Source organism: Chenopodium quinoa, unplaced genomic scaffold (assembly GCF_001683475.1).
Source record: "Chenopodium quinoa cultivar QQ74 unplaced genomic scaffold, ASM168347v1, whole genome shotgun sequence".
Lineage (NCBI taxonomy): Eukaryota > Viridiplantae > Streptophyta > Magnoliopsida > Caryophyllales > Amaranthaceae > Chenopodium > Chenopodium quinoa.
The window spans coordinates 5996215-6010408 of NW_018742390.1; the positions used below are offsets into that span (position 1 = coordinate 5996215).

The 14194-nt window shown below is 35.2% G+C and overlaps 1 protein-coding gene across 1 annotated transcript; it reads left to right on the forward strand.

Annotated features, from left to right (window-relative positions):
• The first annotated feature begins 1299 nt into the window (after positions 1–1299).
• LOC110700356 (bystin-like) lies at positions 1300–13787 on the forward strand. Its single transcript, XM_021877886.1, has 11 exons — positions 1300–4067; positions 4188–4388; positions 4713–4839; positions 4963–5014; positions 5110–5437; positions 5587–5666; positions 9722–9769; positions 11233–11379; positions 12396–12468; positions 12554–12626; positions 13473–13787. Exons 1-11 carry the CDS (start codon positions 3948–3950, stop codon positions 13544–13546), a joined length of 1323 nt encoding a protein of 440 aa, XP_021733578.1. The 5' UTR covers positions 1300–3947; the 3' UTR covers positions 13547–13787.
• The last annotated feature ends 407 nt before the right edge of the window (positions 13788–14194 follow it).

Genomic DNA, 14194 nt, shown 5'->3' on the forward strand with positions numbered 1-14194 from the left:
TTTTTTGGGTGTTCCGTATTAAAAAGGATTGGGTCATGATCTGAGATTCGGATGGGCTTGTGTATGATGTGGGCGTGAGGGAATTTATTTAGCCAACAAGGATTAGCGTAATCCTTGTCTAAACGTTCTAAAACTAGCTCGTTTCCCTCTCTCCCATTAGACCAAGTGAACTTAGGTCCCTCATAAATAATATCATGTAAATGATTTGAGGCTTTCCATTCATTGAATAAATTTGCACCTCTTATGGGAGATATATTTTCCCCGGATTTGTCTAAATGTGTGTCTACTTGGTTGAAATCACCTACTAAAGTGATTGGCAAATTAATGTTTGGATTGGTCCATTTATTGAGACAATCCCAAACCTCCCCCCTTTGAGTGGTACTAGGTTCCCCGTACACCAAAATCAACCTCCATTTTCCATTAATAATATCGTTGACATCTACAACAATGAAGTTGACACAAACAAAAACTACATCAAATAAAGAGTTATTTTTCCAACCTAGCCACAACCCACCACTAAGACCCATAGGGTTGACACCTTTATAGAAGTTAAAACCTAGACTTCTAAGACGATTAAAGACTACATCCGAATTACTTTTGGTTTCCGATAAAAATATGAAATCCGGATCAAAAGACCCAACAAGTCTTTTCAAAATGGGAATAATCGGGATAGTTGGGTTTTTAATCCCCCGACAATTCCAAATTAGGCCGATCACTGTGCTAGAGGTGGTTGAATTGGGTCAACCACCGCAAGCCCGTCTCCTGTGTAAGACAAAACAATGTTAGCTTCGAAAGTAAACTTCAATTCTGGCCCAGGCCCAAATCTTGCTGAGTTTGTTGGTCCCTCTCCAGCGTTGTTCCCTTCAACGGTGATGCATTTCCCTTTTTTCTTTTTCCTTGCCATATGGGAGTCAGCGTCATCCTCCTCCTCCTCTATAAATTGGAGCGAGACTAGATCGAGATCTGAAATTGCCTTGCGTTTCAGTGGGCAATTTCCTTGCTTAAATCTTCTCTTACTTTTCCCTTTCTTGAACCTTCTGCTTTTTTCTTTCCTTCCCCTTCGATCTCTTTCACCCCATCTGGTGAAAATAAGAGCACTGTCCGACATTGTTTCCGATGTTTGAAGCACTTCCACTTCCTTGTTTCCCCTAATTTCAACAGTAAGTTGTTCAATTCTTGATTTGGCTGGGCCTAAGTGTTTGCAATTGCTTCCATGTTGTTTTCTTCCGGCAAGTCGTCTTCCTCGTGGTCGATTTGTTGCTCACCCAACCACGGGCTCATAGGGTCTTCAGGTACTTGCCCAATCGGGATAAAATCTGTGTTATCCTCTCCTTGATAATCCATTGGGTCGTGAACAGGAGAATCCGGTTCCCTAATCTTAACTGCCCTGGGTTGATTGTGGGAGTCGAATTCTATGAAGAATCGTTGGTTAAAGCCGGCGCCATCGATTCTTCTCCCCGCAATATCATCATTTAATTCAACCCTAGATTAGATTGCTGAGCTCATGAGGACATCGAATCTAAGACTTTCAATGTCCGATCCATACCTTGGAATAGTTCTAGTGACTCCCCTGTTCTGATTCGGATCCGAGTTGTCGCCTTGGATCGGGGCTGTAGATGTTGCGCTTCTGTAAGGGTCACCACCAGGAGCACTATTCTGGTCGTGGCCTCTACCTTCCCCCCTGCCTCTATCTGTGCGGCTGCCACCACAGGATCCTGAGCAATGCCCTGTTCCTCAACTTCCATATCAACCCCTGTCTGGTTGTTTTGTGATGGTGTGCCATCATAATTTCCTACTGGGCCCCTGAAAGGAACACCGCCGCCACTAAACCTCTCCCCAGGTCTGACTGTCCGTCCCCCATTCTGAACTCCAAGGTCGAAATCGACCATTATATCTGAAGCTCTAAAATTAGGGGATGGGGGGTGATTAGGGTCTTCTCCAAATTGCTCCCTAGGAGTTATGGTGCGTTCTGATGCTGGAGTGGCTCGCATGTCTAAATTAAACTTGGAAAAGCCTTCGTCTGTTTCAAGGGTAGGAATACCCCTTGATTGATATTGCATTAATTTGTGGTTAACGTCTTGTTGGATGAGATCTTCATGTCTCCTACACCTAGTGAGTTTATGACCAATTCTACCACATCTAACGCAATATTTAAAGAGATTTTCATACCTCAACTGGATCCAAATGACTGCGTCAGTCATCTAGTTTGAGAAAGAACCCAGGGACTAAGGGTTCCCCGAGGTTGAGCAAGACTTCAATCCTTAAGTAGTCGTTCCTTGGCACGAATTGAGGCTCGAAATCTATTTGGAAAGGCATTCCCAGCAATTCTCCAACAGTTTCTGCCATGTGGGAGTTGAGGTATTCACATGGAAGCCCACAAATTCTAACCCAAAATTTAGCCTTTTTAAAGCGAACTGTGTGTGGCACTTGGTTGGGCCACCATGGCGCGAACACCATCAATGCGCCATCAAAACACGCTTTTGTCTTGTACAAGAGGTCTTGTCTATCCTCATCATTTGTACATTTAAAGACATATAGATCATTCATTTTAAAGACTTCAATGTAACCCCTTGTTCTCCATCTTTGATTTATGAAATCTCGAATGGTATTGGGGCTCAAAGTACGGTAATCCATTAGATATCCATACACGCATTTTTGCCAAAAGGCCCTGCTACCACTTATTCTGTAAGGTTCTATTTCGGCTAAGGCTGCTGCCATATTGATGTTTCTAGTGTAGTGGTTTCTGTCACTCATGTTTAGAGATTTAGTGGAGTATCGGAGTGCAAGGAATAGCCAGAAGAGTGTAAAAAGAGTAAGAAGAGAGCTGTGATGTGGTTGTGATATAGGAGCTGTAATTTATACTAACCACCATGCCAAGGAGGCGTTTCAAATTCTGTCTCATTAAGGGTGACAGAGGCATGCAGATTAGCTTTGGATAATGCAAAATACTGTTGCGAGTAATTGGTGGAATTAGCCACCCAAACGACCGTTTAATCTAACAAGGTTAAATGCACTCACCGTTACTCAGCAAAGAAACAGGATGGAGGTAAGAGTAAAACGGAGTTGAGAGGCCTCTAACAGCAGTTAACGAAAGGTTAATTTTGTTAGCAAAAGGAATGATTACAGAAGAGAAAAGCTATTGGCCTTTTGTAAAGGCGCCAAGGAGATTTGCCAAGTGGCTTGACAGGGAGTAGTAGGGCGGTAATTACCCCTTAGGCACAACTGACCCAAAGATTTAATGGAGATAATGTGGGTGTAAACCAAGACAAAGATTTCTTAGGAACCACCGTGGTAAAAACCCTTGAGGGGTAAACTCTATTTCTAGAGTGAGAACCTCCCTATTTCTAAAGAGAGAAAAAAAAAAATCCTTTTTGGTAAAAAAAAAAAAACTCCTATATACTAGTACTTCATTATACTTCGTATACTCCTATATATTTCGGATATCGATTTGAACCGATATTAGATATCAAATTTTGAAAATCAATATCTGAATTCGCATCCGATTTTCAATTTTTCGGATTGGATATCCGATTCGAAATGAAAACTCGGATCGGTTATCCAAAAATTCGGATCAATTGCGGATCGGATTATCGAATTTTCGAATTTTTGGATATTTTTGTACAAGCCTAGCTAATATTTTATTGAAAAGTAATGAATGTAAGAGGAGAAATATAATAAAAAAGTAGTAGTGGTATAATATTTTAATGTAGTTTTTTATTAAAAAAAAAAAGTATAACACTTAAAAAACACGAAAGGAGTAGGTAGTTTTCACAAATAAGTGAATCACTAGGAGTTCTACTCAAAATTTCTTAAATAAAAATTCAGTCTCTCGTCACTTAGGTTTTTTATTCCTCCTCTTTCCCTCTGCTCTCCTCGCCTCCTTCGGCCGCAGACCACTCCACCGGCTGCGGCGCACTCCTCCCTCTCCGGCAACCTTGACGCTAACAATGGGGAACAAGAGAGGTAGAGAGAGAATGGTTAATTCTCAGCCTTTCCTAGCTGACCAACCCACCGTCGTTTCTAAAAACCGCTCTAAACCTTCCAAACGCCACCAACAGCAAGAACAGGCATATTTTTTTTTTACAATTTTTCTCTGAAAATTTTGATGTTATATTTTTTGAATTTACTTCAATTTTTGTATGGATGATGTTGGTTTTTGTTTTTGATTTTGTTTGTGAAATTTGCAGATGATTTCCAACAATATGAGTGATAAAATTCTTAAGGAAGCGTATAAGCAGCAGAAGGAAATAGTTGATGAGGAGAATGATGATCAAAACCTTAATATTCCCTCCTTTTCTGCTGTTCTTCATAACGAGGATGAAGTTGAGGAAGATTTTGATGACTTTGCCGGGTTTGCCGAGACCCACTCCCAGATTAATGATTACGAGGTCTAAATTTCTCTTTTTTATTAGAATTTTATTATTGATTTTTCGAGTTATAAAATTCAAAAATTTTCGAGATTTTGCGATTTTGTGTTTAGCAATTATGGCTGTGTTTTATGTATAATTAGAATTGATTTTATGTTTAGCAATTATAATGCAATGAACTGAAGTGATCAACCTTTGCATTCGAGCTAGTTTAGCCGTTTATGTATTTCGTAGAAATAGCAATTGTAACGACCGTGTAAAATCTAATTCACCCTTGAAGTATCTTTGTGTAATAGTTGAATGTGTTGAAGTTAAGAATTATCTAATTTGTCTTTGAATAAACAGGATCAAATTAATGAAGAGGATGAGAGATTGTTGGATGCCTTTTTGTCCAAAGATGCTGGTCCACAGCGCACACTCGCGGATGTTATTGCTGCTCGCATCAAAGAACAAGATGCTGCTGTGACCTCTGGTAAATTTTATTTTTATTTTTTTTATTTTTTAGCATATGAAGATTTAGTTGGTTACTGTGATATTTGCCTTAATCATAATTTTTTATTTATTTGTGTCTGACCTCTATGTGATGTTTTGATAGGAGGGAAACCGATGGACAAATTAGATAACAAGGTTATAGAGCATTACAAGACGTATGTATCCTGCCTTGTTGAATACTTTGCTCTTCTTTTTTCATTTATTAATTGTCATTTTTGAAATTAACATGCTCATGTCAATTGTTGAATAGGATGGGGAAGGTTTTAAGCACTTATACTGCAGGAAGATTACCAAAAGGATTTAAACATATCCCTTCTGTGAAGTGCTGGGAGGAGATTCTACATTTAACTGAACCTGAAAAATGGTCACCTGCTGCGGTATACCAGGCTACTAGAATATTTGCTTCCAACATGAATCGAATGAGGGCGGAAAGATTTTACAAGCTTGTGCTTCTTCCGCGAGTTCGGGAAGACATCAGAAAACATAAAAGATTGCATTTTGAGTTATATCAAACTTTGAAAAAAGCTCTGTACAAACCAGCTGCTTTCAATAAAGGGATATTGTTCCCCCTTTTTAAGGTATTTTAGCCCATGATTAAGCTATGCATGCTGCCATTGCTATCTATGCTCTTTACTTCTTCAGAAGTTCATGTAGCTAGGTTAATTCTGCATACTATGCTTTTTTCCTGCTGCTCTAAAAGCATTTTTTTTTGGTCATGTTCACACAGTCGGGAAATTGCAATCTTCGGGAAGCAGTCATCATAGGTAGTGTGATCCAAAAAATGTCTATCCCTCCTGCTCATTCGAGGTAAATGTAATATCTTTTGTCCATGGAAGTTGCATGTTTTCTTTATCTTTCAGTAGTTTCTTGTTTGAGTATTCATATTGTGTTGTAAATACCTACGTACAAAGAGTCAAAGACGTGCTCATCTTCCTTTTTTAATTGATATTTTTTAGCGATTTGATTCTGTGCTTATGCTGCACATTACTGACAGCTTCTCAGATGAACTTATTTACCTGTGATGATTGATGGGTTTTTTATTTGGTTACCACACTGCCTGTGATTCCTACTTCCTGACTATATTTTCAGACATTCACATTATTAAATATTTAATAGAAAAAGAGGGTGAAAATATAAAGTAAAATTAAAAACTGGACAAGAGAGCTAGGAAATTTTAACAATCTGTGATTATTTTGGACCTTGTATGAATTTAAGTCTTTTGCGTGTGATGCCAATCATCAACTTTTGTATAGGCCTTTTTTGCTCACTCTTCACTGCCAAAAACAAAAAGGTAATTTTTTGTTTTTTAGATTATTTGTAATTAGTGAATTCTCTTAAGTTTGAAATTGATAATTCTGGATAGAAATTTCTTGAGATACATAAAGAGTTGCTATTTGAGGAAGCTACAATCCCTCTAAGTTATGCTAAATTGCTAATTGCTGCCTTCTATCCAAATAGATTTTTAGTTTCTAGGCATCTCATATTATTTAGCATTGTAAGCCAACCTCTCTTTTCATGCATTCAGTTTATGTGTAGTTAGGATGTTTTAGTGTGTTCAGCCACCATTTGGATCAACTATAAGTTTCATGTATGAGATGCGATAGCAATTTGGGTGGAAGATATTGTGGGTTTGTCGCAGTTAGATTTTATGCTTGTTATAACGTGGTGGTTATGGTTGGAGAAAGAAGAGGACTTTCTGCATTTGGCAATCTACCAACATATCTTTCTGTACAGTCTATCTCGTATATACTTGGGTTCATATACATGAGTCTTCTCCCAAGCAATAAACAGGAGTGCTGTTTTCATGAATAATTTCTGGAGAATTGGTGGTCTTCACTCATCTGATTGTTCATGGAAATTTCCATGTCTTAAATTTGTATTCAAATATCCTTATTGAACAACAACTGCATTTCTTCCATATTTGATCTTGCTAATGCATATGTACCACCATTATGGACTTCAAAGGCTTTGGGAATTTTCAGCTAAATTGTAGTCTAAGTACTAGACTTGTGCATCCATATTAGCATGAGTATGCGAAATTCTTACGTGGTAAAATTATTTTTGGTTATAGGCATTTGGCACTTAAGTAAAGGCAAATTATTCATGATTTGCTAAACGGATAACTTTTGCACTTGGGGATATAAATCTATCTTTGATAATTGTAATTGAGTTCATGTAAGATAAGAACATCAAAGGCAGATTTATGTTTTGATTTGGGGTGGCAATTGCCACACCAAGTTTTTAAAATTTATCATTTTGTATAGCATGAAAAGAAAATGAGCTCATTGTGAATTGGCACCTTTTGAAATGATTATACATGGACAATATTATCTTTGTAGTGAACATAAGGATACGAAATGGAATTATTTATACTCTTATAGGGAAAAATAAATTTTAACTATCAGTTTGTTTGACTTGTTTAATCTTATACTTCCTAGTTTTTTACTTTTTTTACTTGCAACACTTTGATTTTAAGATTATATTCTCATATGCTACTTTGACTATATTTAATTAGTTCTCCTTTAGAAAAAAAATAAAATTTGAAAAATTCCACCAACAATTATACTCATTTTATTAATACCCACCAACAAATTTTTTATTTTATTTATTTATTTTACTTCACCACCAACAATTCTTCAAACCAAAAAACTGCCACCTCTTTTCACAAACCTTCCTACATGACGCCACTGTGGCCCCACCAACTACCTTCTCCTTAATTTCCCTCCTTTTCCCTCTCTCTTCTCACGATATTCTCCCATGTTCTCCCCATCACTTCCTTCTCTTCTCACGATATTCTTCCCTATTCTCCCCATTACTTCCCTCTCTTATTTAACACTTGAATTCTCACTCACCAAAATTGAATGTTAAGCCCTGCATTCATCACTCCTCTTTCTCTCTCTCTCCTCTTTCTTTCTAAAATTAGGGTTTTTTTTTTGGTATTTTTCTCTATGAAAAAGCGCAGAGGGGGGGAGCCAAATCAGATGTATTGGAGTTGGGGGACCAAGGTTTAGATTTTGGTGTTGAAAATCGGGGTTGATTGTGGTAAACCCTAGAATTCGTACAACGTTAATACATGCACTTAGTTTATAATTGTGCTGAATTATTGCAATTTTCCAATTTTGTTTAATTATTTGTTAATTAGGGGTTTTTTAATGTTAAATTAGTGCATTGAATTGTAAAGTTTAGTACTTTGATGTGATTTGGCGTAGTGGGTTTTGTGTTGATTAGGGGTTTATTAATTAAGTGTTTTTTAATGTTAAATTTTGTGTAATTATCAACATTCATTGGATTGGGGAACTTAAGGGGAAGGTAGTTAGTTGGGCCCACAGTGACGTTATTTAGGTGGATTTTGGAAAAGAGGTGATAGTTTTTTAGGTTTTGAAGAATTGTTGGTAGTAAAGTAAAAAAAAAAAAAAAAAATTGTTGGTGGTTTTTAGCAAAATGATTATAATTTTTGGCAGTATTTTTCAAATTTTCTTTAGAAAAACAATACTCACGTAATATTTTGTTAGATTCGCCGTAGTTTATTCCTTTATTATCAAATTTTTATATTTTTTACTTATTGATAATACTCCCTTCACTTGCATGTGACTACATTTGATTTAAAGTGGGGAGAGATGGAGAGTAAGGTGTTATTTATTTTAACTTGCCTCCACAAAGTGGGATTGTAGATGATAAAAAAAAAAAAAAAAAAAAAAACGTTAAAAGTAGTAGAGTAATATTGATTAGAACTTAGAAAAATAGATGAGAACAGAAAGTGAGTAGGTTTTAGGAAAACAGAGGGAGTAGGGGATATAAGTAATTAAAATAATGCATTGGAAATCATGAAATGAGAAGTGCCGTAGTACAAAGGAGTTGATATCATGAACTTTTGATTGACTCAAATAACAACATATTTAAGCACTTTTTTTTTTTTTTTTTTTTTTTTTTTTTTTGACATAATCAACTTCTTGTTGTTATTGTTTCCTTTTCCCCTTTGTTCACCACTTCTTGTACACCTTGGTATCTGCCCCTAGTTAGGATGTAAGTCAATGAACTTTAGGAAATGCTAATTTAGTGAATTTGTGAATTAAGTTGTGTTGAATTTGAAAAATATCAATCTTATTTATTTATTTATTTTTATTTTACAAAAGATTCGATATTATGTGTATGAATTCTATGTCAATTCTATAGTTATACTTGCTTTACTGGCACTGGTTCAAATGTGTCAAAAGATGCTACCATTGCCAAGCCACTTTCTAAAAACCTGTTGAAAATTATGCTACTCATTGACCTGTTCTTTACTCTTGGATCTTCAAATATTATGTCATGCTTTGGGCCTTAATATGAATTTAGAGGGTGTAAAGAAAAGGGGAGGGCGAAGGTAACAAAAAGAGAACATGTACATCTACAAGAAGCTTTTTAACTTTTTATGTATTAGCTGTACAAGCTTCCAACTGTGAGAGTCATGGATAGATTTGAATGAAATTAGACGTGCTGATTTTTTTTACTTAGATTTTGCTAGGATAATTAGTGTTTGGCATTGTGAGCATTTTCAGCTTTGTGCACAATACCTTAGACCCCAAATTGTGGTTCTAAAATTGAAGAATGCCTTTTAAGTTAAATAATGCCTTGTAAATTTTACCTTTGATGTTCTGTGGAGACTGGAACTGTAAAACTTGTAATCGATCCTGGACTTGCATTCTCAAAAAATTGGAAGACCTTGTTTTTTTGCCTTAAAAAAAAAAAAACCTGTATATATTGTGTCATTCAAATACTTTATGCATGTGTGTGCTTGCTGCTAGATTTAATGTATATCTCTTGTTTACTGTGCATATGAGGTTGTAGCTTTTTATATAACATGTAATCCTATAAATATGCAGTGTTGCGTTGTTGAGGCTAGCTGAGATGGATTACTGTGGGACTACCAGGTAAAATCCGTCTTAATGTTTTGGTTTCTACTCTATGCTTTATCTTACAATGCTAACTCTTTTTCAACTCTCTTTTACTTACTTAATCCACCTTTTCCTAATACCCACCCACCCGTCTATTTACCTAATTTCTTATTTTATCCACCGATTTTTCACTCTTCTAGAAAAAAGAATCTATATATACTACCTCTGTTTTTTTTTAAGTTGACATATTTTGACCTTAGCACTATTCACACACCTCTCTTTGACCGTGTTTTGTGCTTTATAATTAATGAAAAATATAATCATGTGGGGTCTTGTAAGATTCGTCGCGGAATAGATTTTCAAAATATCAACTTTTTATAATTTTTACTTTTCAATAATTAAAGATATTAACGATTAAAGGTGTGCATTGGCAAAAATGACTAAAGAAACATGTCAACTAAAAAGAAACGGAGGAAGTATATGACAAGGTTTGTTGTCCTTATAACAAGTACAATTTATGTTTCTTGTTCTTCTCTGCTATGAAATTTGAAATGACAAAGCATTCTTACCGGTAAAGGGTTATATAGTGATAAAATCTGTTGGCCCTCGTATTGCTGTATCTGATTCTTAGACCCCGTTGGTGGTGAACTTTCTTATAGAAGAAAAAACTTTCCAAAAGATTTGTCCATATCCTAGTGCAATCTGTATGCAATGCAGATTAACTTATATGTACCCTTCTACCTGTTGAAATGTAAATTTATAAGGGGCCTTATAATTTATTTTCCATCTATCTAGTATAAATCTTAAATCTCATTGTTTTAAATTCTTCATAATGAATATTTCCCTATTTGCTTTTTACACATTAACTTTGGAAAAGGTGAACATTTATAGACTTAGTGTGCCATATTGAGTGACCTTTTACATTGTTGTGGCGGTATATCTAACGCCTTCTTATGCTCACTATAGACACCTTGGTCACAAATCTGTTCTGACTATTACTCTTTTCTACTTCTTTTGTAAGAGTTTCTTGTAGAATGAATCATTTCATCTTGTTCTTGTTACTTGCTATGATTTGATAACAAGATTTGGTGTCCTAACCCAATAAAGGGCTTAAATTATCGGGACTTTGTGAATCTTTCTAATATATGATTTTACTTGGAACTCTTTTATACCTTTTTTTCTAAGAATTTCTTGTAGAATGAATCATTTCATTTTGTTCCTGTTACTTGCTATGATTTGATTACAAGATTTGGTGTCGTAACCCAATAAAGGGCTTAAATTATTGGGACTTTGTGAATCTTTCTAATATATGATTTGACTTGGAACTCTTTTCTACTTCTTTTCTAAGAGTTTCTTGTAGAATGAATCATTTCATTTTGTTCTTGTTACTTGCTATGATTTGATAACAAGATTTGGTGTCCTAACCCAATAAAGGGCTTAAATTATTGGGACTTTGTGAATCTTTCTAATATATGATTTGACTTGGAACCTTAACGCAGCTATATAATCAAGATTTTTATTGACAAGAAGTATGCTTTGCCTTATCGTGTGTTGGATGCTTTGGTTGCACATTTCACGGGATTTCTAGAAGACTCACGGGTCATGCCTGTGATCTGGCATCAGACTCTTCTTTCTTTTGTTCAGAGGTAAGTAATTATCCCCTGTCAATGACATACATGTTTCCCTGTTTTTTTTTATTTAAGTTTTTTTCCTATTCTCCTCCAAATGTATCAGTATTCTCTGATTCCTGATTATTCTTGATTTTCTTTGCAATATCTTTTTCTATGACATCTTACTAAATGAAACATTCAATGATTGGACAATGATTTCAATCCTTCATGAAGTTCTTGTATCTATGTTTTTCTTTTTATGAGTTGTCACATTTTATGTTATGAGCCTTATGAAAAGCAGTTTGGACAATGATACGTAGGATTCTCTTTACACCCCACAACTTTGTGGAAAATTGTGTAGTTAGTCATAAAATCTTTTAGGAAATTGTACAATTAATCTACCATTTCCAAATCTTTATTGATTTTGAAAACAAATGATGTCATTAATAGTTTTGGCTGGAAAATTTTATATGAGAAGTTGACACGTGGGCACTGGGCAGTAATGCTATTTGCTGTAATTAGTTTAGTACAGGTATATATTCACCCTATGCCATACTCTTTTTTCTTTCTCTCTATCTCTCATCTCTAAAATTTGCCTAGGATTCCGTGCATCTAAAATGAAACGGATGAAGTATAAGAATTTCTAGGGGGTATTGAAGATTTTCTTGTGTTTGAATAACTGCGCAAACATAGGTACAATTCTTTTTGGGATTATAAAAAGTGATAATAATATCATGTGGCCATGTGACTGACAAATTTTTTCCTGGGACATATTTTGTACTATTTTGTTACTATGGCTTTTTGATCAAAATGCTATTGAATTATGCATTTGCTTCTAGTTTAGTACCCTGTGATAAATGTTATCTAGGATGTAAAGCTTCTTGAAGCCTTAAATATGTCGTCATTGCCGGAGTAGGTTTTATTCCTCAATATATTATTTGTACTAAAATGTCTTGCGTGAATGTGTGTTTTATGTTGAAAACTATCTTGTGCTTTAGCAATTTGAAATCTGTTTAATGCAATGGTGTCATGGCATTTTGTATTTTCAACAGGTACAAACATGAATTACGAAAGGAAGATAAAGATAATCTTAATATATTAATGCAAAACCAAAGGCACTATTTGGTACGAGCATCCCCACCTATGTAAGGATTTGTTTAATCATAGTATGTTTATTTGACTGAGGTGTGTTCTATATTGTTTATTGCAGGTAACACTTGAGATTTCTAGAGAACTTAATAATAGTCGTAATCGTGGTGAAAAAGAAGATGATTCTATGATGTGTATCCTTTGCTTCATATTGTGTTCATGGTTTTTCTCTACTTTATGTGGCTATGCTTTTGCCAACATATTACCTTCTTTCCATTGATAGTTTTTTGCAATACTCTTTTGAATCTAATCATGTAGTGTTTGTTTTTGCTTGATTGGGCATACTATATAAGAATGCTTTTTACATGTCTCATGTTTGCTGGATAGCATGTTATAGTGCTAGGAGAGCCCAACTTGTTAGTCAAGAATCTTGTTTTATTTTTGTTGGAGTTAGATCAAGCTAATCTTGAGTGGTGGGTATTTTTGAAGGACTTATTAGGGCTATTTGGCACCTAGTAAATTGATTCAAAATGACTGTTTTAATCAAAGTTAGCTGAATACACTTGGTATTTATGACTTAGCAGATTGGATGCTGGGAGCACAGATTTGATTTGAAAAAGAGAACGCACTGCTAGATTGCTGCTGCTACATCTCTTAAATTTATGCGTGTTAGTTACTCTTACATGTGACTGAAAAATGATTTAAAATAGAGTGGGTGTTGTTTGATTCTAACGATTGATTTCAAATATGGTAAATGGAATGGAGAGAGGGGAAAACCGTGTTTTGCATTGAATGAGAATAAGAACAGACAATGGATACAAAGATTTATGTCTAATTTTAGAGGTCCTAGAAAACAAAGAGAATGCCAGATGTGGAGGTAGGCAGTAAATGTAATAGTAAGGGTTAGGGTTTCATTAAATGTATTTTTGAAGGACTTATTAGGGCTATTTCGCAGTTTTTCTAGATTTAGTCCTTTTTTCATGAATAGCTGACACTTGTTCATGCAAGTTGCCTGTCTCCCTTGACTTATTCCTCTTCAGTATCTGTTATAAATGAACCAATCCAGGAAGACAGGTTTGATATACCAGAAGTGCCAATGGAAGAAGATGACTAAGAGTTGGTTCCTTGTCCATCTTGTCTTTGTGAACTTGAGTTTCCGAAAATTTTGATTGTGTTTTCATCCTTAGTGAATTTATATTATTTATGTAACGCCGGGAGTTTCTGCTTCCCATGTTATGAATTGTATATTAGCATTTGTTGAAAGACCTGTATCATTATTTGCGATTGAGATGCTTTGCAAAGTGGTACATACCTGACCTTATAATTTGCGATATTTGATTTTTCTTTTTATTTTATTTTTTTTACCTATTTGCCTTTATATTTTTGGAAAAATTGTCGAGAATAAATTGACCTTTTACCGGTCTTTCAAAAATAAAATGACATTTTGATTATTCTAGAATAATATGACCTTTGACACTGATCTTCCATAAATGGGGTGTAACCGGTTGGTAACCTGTTTTATGGGATAAATATGACATGTGTTACATTATAATTGATTAGCTTTTTAACTTTATTTTTACAATTTTTTTTTTTTAAAATACAATTGATTTTTATAAAAAATAAAAATAGAAAACAAAAGGAAAAAAAATCAACATCCCCCCTCCCATCATCCTGCTAACAACCCAACCACCCCTGTAAAAAACCACCACCACTAGCTACATCCCCCACTCTCACAAATAACTCCTCCCCCCCCCCCCCCAAA

Excerpts from the sequence above, each read along its gene's own strand:
- LOC110700356 (XM_021877886.1), top strand. The coding sequence starts at position 3,948 with ATGGGGAACAAGAGAGGTAGAGAGAGAATGGTTAATTCTCAGCCTTTC. Across the intron at positions 5,438-5,586 it reads TATTGTTCCCCCTTTTTAAG|TCGGGAAATTGCAATCTTCG; the intron begins GTATTTTAGCCC and ends ATGTTCACACAG. Across the intron at positions 5,667-9,721 it reads ATCCCTCCTGCTCATTCGAG|TGTTGCGTTGTTGAGGCTAG; the intron begins GTAAATGTAATA and ends ATAAATATGCAG.